The following is a 15,978-nucleotide window of genomic DNA, read 5'->3' as shown; positions in this document are numbered from 1 at the left end:
CGGCGGCCTCGCCCGCCCCGGCGGCTCCATTGGCTGCGGAGAGCCGGGGCGGCGGCGGCAGCGGCGACGGCTGCCATTGGCCTGCCCGGGCCCTCCCAGGAAGTTTGGGGGAAGGAAAGAAAAGTTTTTTTGGGTGGGCTTTTTTTTTTTTTTCCCCTCTTTCCCCCGTCCTTTTCTTTCTTGCTTTTATTTTTTTTTTTTTTTTAAATTAAAAAAAAGAGGAAAAGGGCCAGCGGGGAGCGCGGGGCGGGCGGCGGAGCGGGCATGGTGGGGCCGCGGCAGCCGCCCGGCCGCTGAAGCCGCCCCGCCGCCCTGGCTGCCAGCGCCCGGCCCCGCCGCGACCCCGGCCCCGGCCCCGCCGCCGGCCGCGGCGCCCCCGCCATGACGGTGAGTCCGGACCGCAGGGCTCGGGGGTGGGGGGGGGAGGAGGGGGGTACTCCACCCAGCCGCTCTCTTCCCCCTCGGCCGGGCTTTGGGGAGGTGCCCGGCGGGACCCCGCGGGGCTGGCAAGGGGCGGAGGGCCGGCGGGGACCCCAGCTGTCAGCCGCCGCCTCCCCGGGGTCCCTCGGCTCCCCGCCCGCCCCCGGCTCCGCTGCTCCCGGGGGACTCTGGCCCCGCCGGCTGCCCGAGGCTGGGGCTCGGTGCCTCCTCGCCTCCCTTCCCCATCACCGCCGGTTCCCCTGCCGGGCTCGCCGTGGCCGCTCGGTAGAGTCGCTTCGTTCGCGGCGGGCAGCACCCGCTTAGGCAGGCATCGGTAACGCTGGGCGTAAGCGTGGACCGGGCTGAGGCCTGCCGGGCTCACCGCACCGATGACCGCAGTCAGATGCGAAATCTGCATCCCCCCGGGCGTGGGGAGCTCCTGCACCCTGTGGGAACCAGATGTGGTTTGGGTGTAGGGAGCGTCCCAGCCCTGGGGCAAACCCTCCTCGCTGCGGGTGCCTGCCGGCCCCGAGAGGAAGGCTGTTGAGCGGAGTGGGGTAATGGAGGTGACAGGCCGGGCTGTGCCCGCCGGCGTTTCGCACGGGGGCGGTGGGAAAGGGAGAGCCTGTCACCCGCTCCCTTTTGCAGCATGTATAGGTTTGGGAGCTGCATGTGTGCTCCAGCCTGGGAGCAGTTTTGCTTCCACCAAATTGAGCTGGAGCAGTTTTACTTTGTGTTTTGGCCTGGGGCCCGCGCCTTGTAGAGCGGGTTCCCTTTTTGGAGGAGAGGAGACATTGTGCTTTCCGGGAGGCCGAGAGCCCCTCGCACCATCTCTCGGAGGTGAGAGGAAGCGGTGCTCCAGGACCTGCAGTCCTGAGGAGCTTTTGGGAGCGGGAAGAATGGGAGGCACAGCAATGTCAGAGGCTGGTGATAGAAGGAGGACGCCTGACCATCCCGTCCCTCCCCTCGGACACCGAGCTTTCTCATCCTGCTGCAGCCTCTTCTACTTGGCTTCTCCATCCCAGTGCCTCTGTACCACCCGGGAGCCATTCCTTCGCTCCCACCCCATCCCCTTTCCTTCTTTGGTGTTTACATTCTTCAGATACTTGTAGGCTGTTATCACCTCCCCTGTAGCCCTTCTTCAGCCAGAGCAGGCAGCTGCCTCTCCTTAACCTGCTGTTGTAAGCCAGTCCTTCTAGACATCACCTATGTCCCCAGCTGCTTGGGACCCTCTCCGGTGCCTCTACCTGGCCAGCTGCGGGGCTGAACATGTAACTCGGGTGGGTATGGACGCAACCGGGCAAAATTGCTGCTTCCACCTCCCGAGCCAAAGCTTTGCCATCTGCAGCCCCGAGCTGCGCTGCAGGGCCATGCATTTTGCCGGCAGTGCATCCTGACACATCCTTGCCTCTCTGGCACCCGGATCTCTCTCAGCGGTTCGGCTTTCCTGGACGTTTCCTCCTCCTGCCACCGGGCCTTTTCCTCTGGATGGGGAGGTTCAGTTTGAACCCTACTCTCTTCACTGCTGGTATCCCAAGCTCTTTATGCCAGATGAGGAAGCTGGATTTGGTTGTGGGGAGGGGGAGAAAAGTGGCTTTAAGCACTTTGTGTGTCAACTGTACTGGCCCCGCTATGACAAGGATAGTTCAAAGCCAATTCCAGAGCTACAGCTCCGTGTCTGGGGGTGGCAGGGAAAATGGGGCCAGCAGGGAAAACAGGAGCCCTGTGCAGTTCACCTACTTGGGAGAAGCCCTCTGGGGGCATCTTCTGGCCCCAGCACTGTGTCGGGGGCAGCGGTTCTGGCAGGACTTTGTGTCGCTTTTCCCAGCAGCATATATCCTGTTAACGTTCATTATTTTGGCACCTAATGCTTTGGGATTGTAAATCATCAGTAAGATGGGACCCAGCTGATCCGTACAATGGTCCCAGCCAGGAGTCCTTTCACTCCCTCTCTCCCTATAGTGTTTTTCTGTCCCTGCAGAACCTGCCCAGCTCTCTTCTGCTGAGCGCACGTGCGTCGTGGGAGGGGGAAAGGTTGCACTTTGACGTTTTGCGTCCTTTCCTTCCCTCCCGCCGCTCCCAGTTCAGAGCTGGAGCTGAAGTCACCGGATTGGAAGGGATAACGGGAAAAAGGGTGGAGCTGCTGCCACGGGGAAGGAATTAATTTTTGGAGAACTTTTTCAGGGCGTCAGTGGGGCCGGCGAGACGTCCGGGTCCATAGGGATAGGGATGTATGTATCCCCCTCATCTCCCAGCCACCGGCCGTGCCCGTCACCTCTGCGAGAGGTGAGGTGTGGGAGCCCCCCGTGCCCTTTCACTCTGGTTTCCCTGCCTGCCTCCCTTCCTGGGCGGCTCGGGGCCGTTGTTGAACACTTCTGGCCAGGCCTGAAGCTGTAGCAGCTGGTGACCCTCCCTTTGGCAGGCCTCCCCGTGCCTGCTCGAACCAATAGCTGGAGCGCCGGGGTGGGCTGGCACGTACTGGGCTCTTGCTGCCCCATAACCTTGGGTGTAACCCAAGAGTGGCAGCTCGGGGAGATGAAAGCAGGGGAAGGCTCGGCCCGGCTGGGTGGCCAGAGAGCTGGGCTTGCAGGGAAGCCGTGGCTGGCTGCCGGGCTTGTTCAGGGGGCGCAGAGTGGCTGTCGGCTTGCCAAGCCACCCCTTCTTGCCAGCTTGGTCTCGGGTGGTGGTTGTGGCATGTGGGGACCATTGGTGGCTTCCCCCAGGCTGGCAGGTCTGGTGAGACTGCTGGGAGGTCCAGCTCTGGCACTGTCACCTCTCTGGCACTGGCCCTGGCTGGTTCAGCTGCAGAAGAAGGGGCAGATTGGCAAACTCTGGCTTCCCGGGGAGAAGAGGCGTTGGGCTGAATTATTTGGTGGTGCAACTTCTCCGCAGCCAGCAGGGTTGGGAGGAGGACCGGCTTGAGCCTGTTTGGCTGAGGGCAAAGCCAGGAGAGCAGTTCCCCTGAGTCAGCTCTCTGGCACTCCACCTTGGGAAGGAGATAAACTGGTTGGGATGCCGCATCGGTGGCGTGAGGTTAGGAGGAGGCAGGGAGCAGGGGGAAACTTCTTTCTAGCATGGGGTGATCTGGGTGAAACTCTGTTCATCTTCATCTTTGGTAGCTGTGGCTGAGGCTGGGCAGAGGGCAGGCTCTGCAGTGGCAGGGAGCAGAAAGAGCTGGGCGGTAAGAGAGGAGCCCCCAGCGTCTCACAGAGGGTTGAGTCTTGGAGAGGGTCGAGTCTCGGAGAGGATTGAGCGCTGGTTGTGACTCTGATTTCATCTGTACCCTGGGGCACATCATTTAAAGGCAACATGTTTTCACAGCTGTTAAATTGCCTCCTCTACGTTTGCGGTGAGGGCTGTTTCATAGAGAGCTGCTTGCGTCTTCAAAAAATGATCGGTGGTGAAGTTACCAGAGGGACATAGCTCTGAGGCACAGATGGCCAGGGTTTGGGCAAGGCATGTCTGGTTCTTTGCGACTTTGCCTCCATCTCTGAGCCAAGCAGTGCAGCGCTCCCTTCTGCCTGCTGTCCTTGCCCTTGCCTTCCCCCTCTCTGAATAATTACCTCCGAGGCACCTAGTGGAAACCTCCCTGCTGCATATTTTCCTTCAATTTTTTTTTAAACCTCTTTCCTTATCTCCTGCTTCCTCTTACAGGAACAACTGCCTGCTGCTGAGAGCTAAATCCAGTCCTCCTTCGCCACCGGGTCCTACACCCCCATGAGTTTCCTAAAAGTGATGCCAGGCTATTCCCACTTGTTGTTCTGCTGCTGGGGACTCGCCTTCCACCCCCTGGCATGAAAAGCCCTTTTGTGGGTTGCTCTCAGACAGTAACCCTCTGTTTTGTCCTTTCCTCTCCAGCCGGATCTCCTCAATTTCAAGAAGGGATGGATGTCCATCCTGGACGAGCCGGGAGAGGTAAGCCCGAGGCGGGGGTCTGCCTCTTCCCCCAGCCCCTGCTGCTAGAGATCCCCCGGCAAGCAGCCAATTTCCTTCCCCCTCCCTCGCTGAGGTCACTCCTGCTGGGAAAGGCGGTGGAAGCCTTTGGTGGAGGTGCCTCACTCTGTGTGCAGGCATGGAGCTTCACCCAGCACCCCTCTCCCAGCTGAGGGGCGCGAGGGGGAGTCAGAAGGGACGAGGAGGAGGGGGAAGAGAAGGCCAAGAGGTTGCAGCACAGAGCGTCCCTCCCTGTTCCTACGCTTCCCCTGGTAACTGCCTATCCGTTTCCCTCCTGTCCTTTCCCTTCCCTCCCCCTGCCTCATCTGTCTGCAGTGGAAGAAACATTGGTTCGTGCTGACCGACTCAAGCCTGAGGTATTACCGGGACTCAAACGCGGAGGAGGTAAGCACGGCCAGCCTTTCTCCAGCCCTCTCTCCCTTCCCAGCCGGGGGGAGAGGAGCACAGCCCTGGCATGACCAGCACGCTCCCAGGAGAAGCGGCAGCGTCCTCTCCTCCTGAAAGGCGCCGGAGGTGGCGAGTTGCTCTTTACCAAGGGGTAACGAGGAGGGTGGGTTTCTGAAGGCAGGCTGGCAAAGCCTGGGAGGGCTGTCAGTGGTGGGAGGTGAGGAGAAGGGCTGGTCCTTGTGGCTGGGCGTCTCTGACACTCTATATCCACACTGCTGGCTGCCCCTTGGGTTAAAAGAGGCCACGCTGTGCTAGGGAGATGAGACTGGCTCCCGGAGAGCTGCGGGGTGAACGCAGAGGCAGCCTGCACTTCGGTTAGGGTGCCAGCAGGTGATGTGGGCTTTTTCAAAGCTGGGTTTGCGCTGATGTCCTAGTGGGTGGCTGTCCTTGCAGGCTGATGACCTCGATGGAGAGATCGACCTCCGCTCCTGCACGGACGTGACAGAGTTTGCAGTGCAGCGCAACTATGGCTTCCAGATACATGTGAGTGTCTGGCACCGTGTGGACACGGAGCAGCGGCACCAAGGGACACCGGGTGGGAATGCGTGCTCCCTCCCCATGCCGAGAGGCAAGCCGTGCAAACCTTGTGCCAGAATGGTGGCCCAGCAGGGCTGGTTGGTGACACGTGGGTGGCGGTGCTCAGGGACACGAGTGCTGCCTGCCTGCAAAGGAAGGAGGAGGTTTTGCAGGGCTGGCCAAAGGCTGTGCTGGCGGCAGCCCAGGAGCCAAGCTAAACGTCAGGAGTGTTTACTTGACCCGTTAGCCAGGGCGGCTTCTCTAGAGCTGCGGGGAGGGAGTGGTGAGCACAGCAAATCTCAGTGTAGCCTGGCTGACCATGCTCTGAGTAACAGCCTGTACCCCATATCTGGCCCCAGTACAGTCCTGTCCTTGGCTACTGCTGTAGCAGCAGAAGATGGCTGCTAAGGCAGCGCAAAACCCAGTAGGTGTGCAGGGTTGGGCACTTTGCGGTCCGGGTTTCCCTGCTGTACCCCAGCACTGGTGCCCAGCTCCCAGCACCTGAACAACTGGATGGCACCAGCTCATGTTTGGCCAAATGTGCTGTCAAAGTTTCTTTTGCCTTTGCTTGGAGATTGTCTCATGGGGCACGTGTAATGGGCTTTCCTGCAAAGAGTGTGTCTCCACTTCCACCCCTCCACCTGACACCAAGAGCACGGGAGTCTTCGAGACAGCACGTGGTCTCTCTAGCACTGTCCACCACCCATGCGAGTGGATGCCTGGGGGTCTTGGGGAGCGAGTGGGAGCTGCCGGCACCTCCGCCGGGCACTGACAGGCCCTCTGTTGCCTCCCTGTTGCAGACGAAGGATGCCATCTTCACCCTGTCAGCGATGACCTCGGGCATCCGGCGCAACTGGATCGAGGCCCTAAGGAAGAACGTGCGCCCAGTCAGTGCTCCGGACGTCACCAAGTAAGAGTTGCCCCACGCCGCTTCTCGTCTTCCCCCTCTTGCTGCCCCTCTCCCCTGGCAGGCAGGGGCTGGGAAGGCCCCTCTGGAAATCCAGCTGCTCACAGATCAGCCCTGCCCTCCTGAACACGGCCTGGAGACCCCAGCCGGTGGCAGGGGTTGAGAGCCTGATGATTCCACTCTTGCACCTGCTTTTTGCCTCGCCACATCAGTTTAGCCTGGTTTCTCCACCAGCATGGCTGGAACTGGGGGAGAATCCTCCCTGCCCTGTGGCGGAACCTGTTTCCCTGAGGGATGGGATGCTACAGGCCCAGCTCTACGCTCAGGGTGGGGTGTTGTAAGGCTGGGCTGAGCAAGAGCTGAGCCTTGGGCAGCTGGCAATGCCTCTGCTGGCATCCTTTCCTGCGCAGCACCTCTCCTTCACCGGCCGCCACTCTGCTTTCAGGCTCTCGGACTGTGACAAGGAGAACTCCTTCCGTAACTGCGTCCCCCAGAAGGGCTCGCTTCGGACAGAGGAGCAGCAGCGGGCGGGCTCCGAGGGGAACTCGAAGGGCGGTCACTGGAAGGCAGACGGGCAGCGCCATGCCTTTGACTACGTGGAGCTGTCTCCCTTGCCACAGGACCCTGGGAATCAGGGGTCCCCACAGAGGACGAGAGGGAGCTTGAGGATCTCCGACCGAACTTCCAAGCATGAGGAGTTGGAGCGGGATTTGGCTGTCCGTTCGGAGGAGAGGCGGAAATGGTTTGAGACCCCCGACAGCAGGGTACCAAACAGTGATGGCCTGGTGGGGGACTCTTCCCGCAAGGCGGGGGAGCAGGACCTCCCTGCTCCCCCGCTTTCGGAGGACCAGCGGATTCGGCTGAATGAGGAGATAGAGAAGAAGTGGCTGGAGCTGGAACGCCTGCCCTTGAAGGACTCGCGGCGGGTGCCCTTGACAGCACTGCTGAACCAGAGCAAGGGGGGCCATGGAGACACCAATGAGGCACTGAAAAAGGAGGTAAGAGCATCCCTCCTCTCTGAAACTGGGATTCTGGTGGCCCCTTAGTGTGGTCCCTGGCAGCAGGAGGCCATGCAGAAGAGCAAGGCAGAGGTGCAGGGAGATGTTCATTCTTTCTGGCTCCATTTGCCACCCCTCGAGTGCAGGGGAGCTTTTGCAACCAAGTAATGTGAGGCCGGAGACCTGCTCTCACACACCTGGAGAGGTTCCCCAGGCCACATTTTGGTCCAGGATAAGTTAGTTGGTGGCACTATTTGCATGGAGTCTGTATTTCCCAGGAGTACATCCACAGCCTCTCTTCTCTGGCTCTTCCCAAGCCTGCAAGCACTTCACCTGCCAGCCTTTTAAAGGAGCTGTGTTCTTGTCTGTCGTCCCAGCTGCACGTGCAGCGGTGGTTTCCTCCAGCACAGATCCACCTCTGGAAGTTGGGATGTCTCCTCCTCTCCTTGCTAGCGCTTACCAAGCTGGAGCTGGCTTCGCCGGTTTGGTCCCTTGGCAGGCTGCCATTCCCATGAGAAGCAGACATCTCCGATGGCTGTGCATGGTCCTCCCCATCCCTAAGCCTGGGGTTCAGATGTGGCACGTCGGTTGGCTCACGGCACTTTTCCACCCCTGGCTAAGCATCTCTCTCCCCTCCCTGGCACAGGTCCAGTCACTGCGGGCACAGCTGGAGTCTTGCCGGGCCCGAAACGAGAGCCTTCGGGAGGTGGCGAAATCCCAGGGAGACAGCCACGTGCCCCGGGGGTACATCTCGCAGGTGAGTGAGGCGCTGGACACGGGACCCTGGGGTCACTTCCAATCCCAAACTGGGAAATGCCAGGACTCAGCTCATTGCTGAGCAGGTATTGCTAATCATTGGGTTGCCATAGTGACCCTAACTGGGCCCACTTGTAATCAATGTTAATTACATAAAGGCTGGCGCGTGTTGCCTGGCCTTAAAGGGGCCAGAGTATAAACGGGGAGGAGGAGGAGAGTTAGGGGAGGGGTGCTGGATCTGTGCCCTGCTTTGTACGTGGGTGCGATGCTGGCCTGGGCGGGGGTGGTGAGCCTACCCCCAGCTCAGGAGTGGGTCAGCAGCTTTCTGCCAAGCCGCCCACACGTTCCGCAGCAGTCTGCAGCTTGCCGCATGCAGTTCTTGCTAACAGGGATTCCCAAATCCCTCATTAAAAGCAGTCCGTCAGGCCCTGGGGAGCTCCTGTCCCTGCCAGAGCCGGCCGAGCCCTGAAGGTCACTTTGACAGCGCAGCCTGTTCGTTTGCTGGGATGGCACGTGGGAAAGCCTGCAAAGCAGAGTTTGCTCAGGCTTCGGCCTCTCACTTTATTTATTTATTTTTCTCCTTGTGGACTCGTCCAAAGCAAGCAGGGTCACATCCCACAGGGGTTTCCTGGGGGGAGGCTGCCGTTCCACCATGCTGTGGGGATTTCAGGATGTGCCGCACGTGTTGAAAGATACCGGGGCGGGGGCGGGGGGAGGGAAACTGGGGCTGGCGAAGCCTGTTGCAGCAGGCTGGCTGTACCTAGCCCAGAGAAAGAAGCCCACGAGTCCCATGGCGCCCAGCCCAGCCAGTTACCACTCGCTCTGTCATCTTGATTTAATATTTACAGCTCACAGGCCTCTTTATGGTCAAAAAAAGCAAAAGGAGTGGGAAGGAATGGCACCTTCTCTTCCTAATAACTTGGTTCAAAAGGCCAGTGTTTCACATCTGGGCTCATTCTCTCTCAGTCTGCTGAGGTTTGCAGCCAGCCCGTAGGCAGATGACCAAATTGATCCCTCGCCTTTTCCTCTCCTTTGGTTGATCTGTGAAGCTTCCCAGCTTCCCCGTCTCAGGAGGGAGGAGTAGCCAACAAGGACTTGCATTCCTGCAGCATGTTGCAGTGCCCTTTATATCAGCCTTTGCCTTAGTACCAGGAGAAGGAATGGGATGGCAAGGGGCTGTCGATGGCTTCTTGACTCCTTGGTGACATCTTAGAGGCCTTGGCTTTTTAAAATAATACTCTGGCATGGTTTGGTGGTAACAAGTCCTTTCCAAGGGGCTCGGGGCAGTGCTGCCAGGGTCTGCAGGGAGAGCAGAGGCGTAGCTCTGAGGTGGGAAGTGCTTGCTTTGCTGTAACATCAGTTAACCACAGTGCTTGGTGTTGAAAGAACCAGCCCCTTGGTCTCAGAGCCATCAGAAAGGAGGGCGAGCTGTGTGAGGAGGATCCCTAACCATTAGGCTTTGGGGAGGGCTCTTTGGCAGCCTCTGTCAGGCCGCAGGGCAGTGCAGGGGTGTCACTTTTCAGGAGAAGAGGCTCAGTTTTCATTGATTCTGAGGGGTGCTGCTTCATTTAAAAGGCAGATACTGAGATGTGGTTCCTGCTGTTGGTCTCCTCCAGCCAAGCAGTGCAGCCTTGGTGGAGGGGAATGGGCTGGGATGCTGGGTGCATTATTCCCAGCTCTTGGCCCAAGAGAAACGTTCCTGTCTTGCTACTTCACTTTTAAGAAGAGCAAGAGGAGCGTTCCTTGCTCCGCAAAGCACATGGGGCTTGCAAGATGTGTGGCCCTGTCAAATGGTTGTGTTCTGTGATAAAAGTGCCACCTCACTTTCCCAAGATGGTATTTTCCTTCTGAAGTGGTCTTGTTTCTCTCAAAATGGCCCTGGACTTGGGTGAGGTTTGCAAAGCCAAATGTCAGCCCGGCCAGGTGCCTGTTGTGGTCTGAGCCCCTGCATGCCTAGGACCGTTGAGTCCCTCACCCTCCTTTCCCTGTCATGGCAGGAGGCCTGCGAGCGCAGCCTGGCTGAGATGGAGTCATTCCACCAACAAGCGATGGAAGAGCTCCAGAGGCACCACCAGCGGGAGCTGGAGCGGCTGCGGCAGGAGAAGGAGCGGCTCCTGGCAGAGGAGGCTGCGGCGACGGCAGCAGGTAGGAGCAGACAGCAAGCCCAGGTCCTCACTCGGGCGGGTCCCTCCCGCCTCTTCCAAATGTCTCTTGCAAGAAACCAGGCATCCCAGTCATCTGGAACCATGCTGCTGACCCTACTGGTGTGAGACTGGTGTTCAGCACCTTCTTGTAGGCAGGCAGGACTGGCAGAGGTGGCAGGGAGCTCCCACACTGCCCTGTGTTAGTCTGGCAGCGCTTGGTGCACCAGGATGATCCTGGGGAGAAGATGGGGGATGCTCCAGGGGCAGAAGGGATGTTGGGGGAACCTGCAAAGACAGGTCTTGGGACCCTATAGTGGCAAGAGCTTGGCTAGTTCCCTGGCTTGGTTTCCCCTAGATGTGCCAGAGCTGGCACAGCCTTATCCCCCATCTCCCATTGTCACCCTCTGCAGCCATCGAGGCACTGAAGAAAGCCCACCGGGAGGAGATGAATAAGGAGCTGGGCAGGACACGAAGCTTCCAGCAGTGTGGCTCGGTCTCAGATGCCCTCCAGAAGCAGCACCAGTAAGAAACCACCTCTCCTGCTCCCCTTGCTCGATGCTGCCACCCTGTGCTGGTGTCACTGCACCCCATCTGTGGCCGTAGCCCTCAGCTGTCCCCCCAGCCGCCTCCCCAGCTCCCTCCCTGGCAGTGGTGGGTGCCCAGCGGTGACTGCCAGGGCTGCTGGACCTGTAGGGCAGGGAGGTTTATCCCCTGCTTGGCTATTTTCCCTATAGCATCTCCATTTTCCCTATAGCTTCTTCCCTCTATTTTCTTTACGGAAAGCTCCTCCATTTCTCCTGTATGGCTTGAAGCTCCTAGAAGCACCACGCTCATGTGCAGGAAGGTGGGAGCTGAAACCTTGGCCCACAGGGGACGTTATTTTGTGCCAATGACTGATGTGGGCAGAGGCTGCCCGTGGCAGGGGGGAAGGTGATGCCAGTGGCCAGGGGCCAGCGAGGATTGTGGAGCAGTGATGAGCTGGTGCCTCCTTGACAGGTTGGATGTGGATTCCCTGAAGCGGGAGCTGCAGGTGCTTTCCGAACAGTACTCCCAAAAGTGCTTGGAAATTGGGGAGCTCACCCAGAAGGCAGAGGAGCGGGAGCAGACGCTGCTGCGCTGTCAGCAGGAGGGGAAGGAGCTCCTCCGGAAAAACCAGGCAAGAGAGGGGCTTTCCCTGCCAGCAGAGTCTGTGGAGCGCGTTCCTCCCTCGCACGGCACAGCCCCTCTGTTAAAACTCCCCTATTTGTTCATATTTCTTCCCTTCTGAGATTTTATCATCAGGAAGAAAAAAAATCAAGAGTTAGAGGCTGTAGATGGCCTGTCTTAACTACAGTTTTAAATACAGCAAGTGTATTCTTTGCTACTGATTGTAGGTGTCACCGTCGCATATGAGCAGGGGGTTACAAGGAGGTCTCTAAGCTGGGGCAGGGCTGGCATGAAGATGGGGAGAGGTCAAGACAACGGACCTGTGTCCTGGCTACCCTGACATCTTTTGTTCTTTCCCGCAGGAGCTGCAGACTCGCCTCTCGGATGAGATCGGGAAGCTGCGAAGCTTTATTTCATCGCGGGGCACTGGGGACCGCTCTCCGCACAACAACGAGCGGAGTTCCTGTGAGCTGGAGGTATGGGGGTGCTACCAGGCTGCCCTGCTGCCTCCATCCCCACCCCATGCCAGGGGTCTCCCTCCTCGCTGCAGTTTTGGCGTGGAGCGGGTGGGAGGGGGGGGTGCCGGATGGAGCAGCGGGGCCGATGCAGGAAGGAGGTACGCAAGCTTCCCCTCTGTCGCTCTCCCGGCGCGCTCGCACCGCTTCCTGCCCCGGCCCTCCTGGCTCTTCCTTCCTTTTCCCCCGCCACACTTGCACTGGGGCCCGCTGGCCTTTCCGAGGCAGTGGCTCTTGAGTCACCTCTGGTTCCTCTCCCCCATCCCCAACCCAGGTGCTGCTGCGGGTGAAGGAGAACGAGCTCCAGTATGTAAAAAAAGAGGTGCAGTGCCTCCGGGAGGAGCTGCAGATGATGCAAAAGGTTGGTGTTTTCTGGGAGCCATCAGGAAAGCAGCAAGAGAGGGGAGGGAGGGCGGGGAGCACCAGCGCTGCATCCCAGCAGGGTTTGGCGGGGTTTGATGGGATGCTCAGGCCAAACCCTCTTGTCACCTGTGCTCCTCGTCCCTGCTTGCTTCCAAGCACATAGCAGCCATGTGCTCTGAACAGCACAGGCTGGCATAGACTTAGCTTGTACAAGGGAAATGTCACGGAGACTTTGCTGTTGGTTTCCCCAGATTAATGTACATACAAGCGTAGACAAGCCAGAAGCCCTTCTTTCCCAGGTGGGAAGCCCAGATGAAGCCTGCCTGACACTCCACTTTCCCAGCCACCTTTTCTTCCCCTAGTTGTCCCCTCACTGGGTGGACGTGTTTCCTTGGGCACTGTCTCTGGGTGTGCTGCTCCCTCCGCTGGCAGCAGCTTCCTTCAGAGGGATTTTCAAAGGCCCCAGCCAAAGGGGAAACTGAAGGAGGCTTTGAGATTCAGTGATGCTCTAGGAGTTTATGACTTCCTCACTTAAGCATTTTGCCATATAAGTGGCTGGGACTGGCCCTTTCAGTGGCCCGCATCTCTGGTGGGGTTTATTTTTCCCATACGGCTGGCCCAAATGCACACAAGCCATGGTAAAGCCCACATCTCCTCTTCAATCTGATGCTGCAGATCCCCACTGCTACAGGACCAGTGTGACTCTGCCTTCCTCCCTGGCCCGGGGATTGGGAAGCGCTACCTCCACACTCTTCTTCTTGAATGGTTTCTGCATGGTCTGGATTGGGATGGGTTTCAAACTCAGGGCTGGGTCTCCCCTCCTCACATGCTGGGGTCACCTTGCCACCCCTCTCCATAATATCAACCCTAAAACCTGCTGGCCCCTCTCCCTCCCCTGGCAGGATAAGAGATTTGCCTCAGGGAAATACCAAGATGTCTATGCAGAGCTGAATCACATTAAAGTGCGCTCAGAGCGAGAGATCGAGCAGCTGAAGGAGCACCTGCGCCTGGCCATGGCGGCTCTGCAGGAGAAGGAGTCGCTGTGCAACAGTGTCAGCGAGTAACGGTGAGCACCAGGCATGCTGTGACGTCCCCTGTGGGTGCAGGTGGCTGAGACTGGCTGCCCTGCTTGGACAGGGGGATGGAAGCTGCCGGTTCCTCCTGCTCCACTCAGTGCTGAAACATTAGGCTTAAACTCTTCCTCCTCTGCTTCTTGCATGCTCTTGTCCTGCACCCCTGGCCCTCCTGTTGTCCCTGATGTTCTCCCAAGGTCCCCAGTCCCCTTCTCGCCATGCAGCTCTTCATGCTCCCGCAGCCAGCACCAAGGGCTGCTCGACCAGGCTGGAGGCGGGAGCCGGCCACATGCTGGCCTTCAGCCCATGGCTTGGGTGACATCATGAGGCAGTTATGCGCTGCCTACATAGGTGATGTTTCTGCTGCATTCGCCTTTGAAGCGGTTTCCCTATCGCAGCACGGAAATTTTAGGTCTGCATCAAAGCAGCCCTGACTAGACCCAGCCCTCCTCCCACGCTCACCTGCGGGCATCCCTGCCGCAGCTGGGGAGGGAAGCAGGGTGACAGGAATGAGGGCGTCCTGATGTCCAGAGCGCTTCTGCTTCTTGTTTGGATGCCGTGGCCATTGGGACTGGTGTCATCCTGCTCCACTGACACTTGCTGGTGGGCGCCGAGATGAGTGGGTCTGTAGCAGGGCACCAGACGGCCGTCTCCCAGGGGAGCAACAGGGATGGCATTTCTGCGTTCAGTGGAGTCTTTCTAAACCATTTCTGCTTTTGTCTCTCTCTAGGTCTGCTCTTCGTTTGTTTATCTGTTCTTGTTTTGTATTTGCTCCATTCCTCACTTGCAGGGAGGGGGAGGTTGAATCCCATCCGTTATCGCCTTGGCGAGCAACCCCACCCACCCCCCAGCCTCCTTGCTCCCTCCCAAAGCTTTTTTGATGAACCCCTTTGCCTTCGTACCTGAGCACGTTGTTTGGACTGGCTCCTTACATGCACCTTCTTCAGGATTTTATATGTGAAAATTATATTTTATAGAGGAATTTTTTTCCCCCTGGGAAAAAAAGAGGAGGGGGAAATCTTTTAGACCATCACCAGCATTTTCTAACCTGAAAACGAGAATCTGGCTTTCCCCCCCTCCCCAGCCCTGTTGCTCCCGGCTACACAGCCACCTTCGGCATGTATTCCCTTCTCTTCCAAATGTCTCCATGGCCCCCCTGGGATGTACGGTGAGAACCACGCTCCCCCCACCCCGTGCCACCCCCAGGGACCTGTGGAGAAGACATACAAGCCATAGGAGGGAGCTGCCGGGGCAGTCTGCCATGGACATGCTTGCCTGGGACTTTTGAAAGAGGAGACCTTGGCAAGAGTCCGCATGATCGAGCTCTCTCTGTGACTGTCCTTTGGCTCCTGCAAGAACACAAACTGGCAGGAGCCCAGAGCCACGGGGTCTCTCCTTTCTGGGGAAGAGGAGCTGTGAGGCTGCTACTGCACCCACCGGAGCCAACCCCCACCAAGGTGGCAGCTGCTGCTGCTCTGCTATGCCCTTCAACTTTTAACTTAATAAAATCTTCCCTTTTCGCTGAGAAAAATGTGTTTGTCGAGGGGAACATGTCCCTAACCCAGTGTGGCAGTGGCAGGGTGCGTTATTTTTACAGGTTCCTGTGTGATTTTTGAGGCATCCTGACCCATCGCTTCCCTCCCTCTGCATTCAAGGAGGGAATGCAGTGGGAGCACCCCCAGCTGGAGAGTGAGAGAAGCCCTGCAGTGCCATTATCCAGCTGTCTGCTCCACCTTGGGGTTTGGGCAGGAAATAATCCGCTTCATGACACCATTCCAAAAATCCCATGTGGACCCTCAGCCCCACGGAGGAAGAGCTGAACCTGGGCAGTGTTAGTAAATCCAGTATTGGGAGGGGCAGATGGCGCTGCAAATTGCTGCCAGAGTAAACAGTATATATAGATCCTGGGGGAGATCAGAGAGATCTCAAACGCTTTCCTCCTGCTTTTGGGTGAAGCACGTTGCTTTCTTTGGCAGGATGGAGGACCTGGGGGTGACTGCTCCTTGTTCAGCCCCATCCCAATGTAAACATGCTCTGCAGAGAGGCTGCTGGCAATTACGGAAGAGCTGTAGTGTGGGCTTGTGCTGGGGCTGGAGGTGCCGTCTGAAGAGGGGAAGGCGAAGGGCTCAAGGAGGACCCTCGTATGGAGGCGATGGATGCGGTGGCTGGGAGGCTGGAGTACTGCGAGAAGTGGGGATGGGAGCAGGGTGTAAGGACGGGGTGGCAGCCGCAATGAGGAGAGTTAGGGCAGCACACCTTCGCTCAGCGTGGGATAACCTCTCTGTGGTGTCAGTGGCCCCTGGGGCAGGGGGGTGCAGGTAAATACGGACCCGCTCCTCCATGGGCACGGCTGTGGCGGCTGCTTTCCCTAGGTAAGACAAGCCGCTTCATAAGTCACAAATTCCGGTAAAACTGGGTTGCAGGCTTTTGTCACGCACACGAGGCCCTTGGGCAACCCAGCGGATGGTGCAAGAGGCCAAGCGCTGAGCTCAGCAGCTGGCTCCCCATTGCACCCGTGCAGAGCCAGGGCTTGCTCTCACTGGTCCTTGGCCTCCTGCCTAGAAACCCTCCTGTCCCTGCGCTGCCCAGGGTCCAGGCTTTTCCCTCTGCCAAGGGACATGGCTGTTGCCGTTGAGTTTGGGACAGGGTGAGCATTTGGCATGCAGGGGGCCTGAGATGGGAAGGAAGGCAAGAAGTGATAGAGCAGCTCAAGGGCAACTGCTTCCAGGCTGCAGGGCT

At 58.5% G+C, this 15,978-nt stretch overlaps 1 protein-coding gene across 1 annotated transcript; it reads left to right on the top strand.

Moving 5' to 3' along the window:
* Positions 1-361: 361 nt before the first annotated feature.
* TRIOBP (TRIO and F-actin binding protein) lies at positions 362-14,764 on the top strand. Its single transcript, XM_075717234.1, has 13 exons — positions 362-387; positions 4,279-4,335; positions 4,690-4,758; positions 5,215-5,304; positions 6,138-6,247; positions 6,690-7,242; positions 7,889-7,999; positions 9,996-10,143; positions 10,553-10,664; positions 11,139-11,298; positions 11,651-11,764; positions 12,078-12,164; positions 13,069-14,764. The coding sequence occupies exons 1-13, from the start codon at positions 382-384 to the stop codon at positions 13,228-13,230; spliced, it is 1,779 nt and encodes a 592-aa protein (XP_075573349.1). The 5' UTR covers positions 362-381; the 3' UTR covers positions 13,231-14,764.
* The last annotated feature ends 1,214 nt before the right edge of the window (positions 14,765-15,978 follow it).

This window comes from Pelecanus crispus, chromosome 1, assembly GCF_030463565.1.
Source record: "Pelecanus crispus isolate bPelCri1 chromosome 1, bPelCri1.pri, whole genome shotgun sequence".
Classification (NCBI taxonomy): Eukaryota; Metazoa; Chordata; class Aves; order Pelecaniformes; family Pelecanidae; genus Pelecanus; species Pelecanus crispus.
Note: the sequence above shows the minus strand (reverse complement) of the source record. Positions and strands in the feature narration are given on the sequence as shown.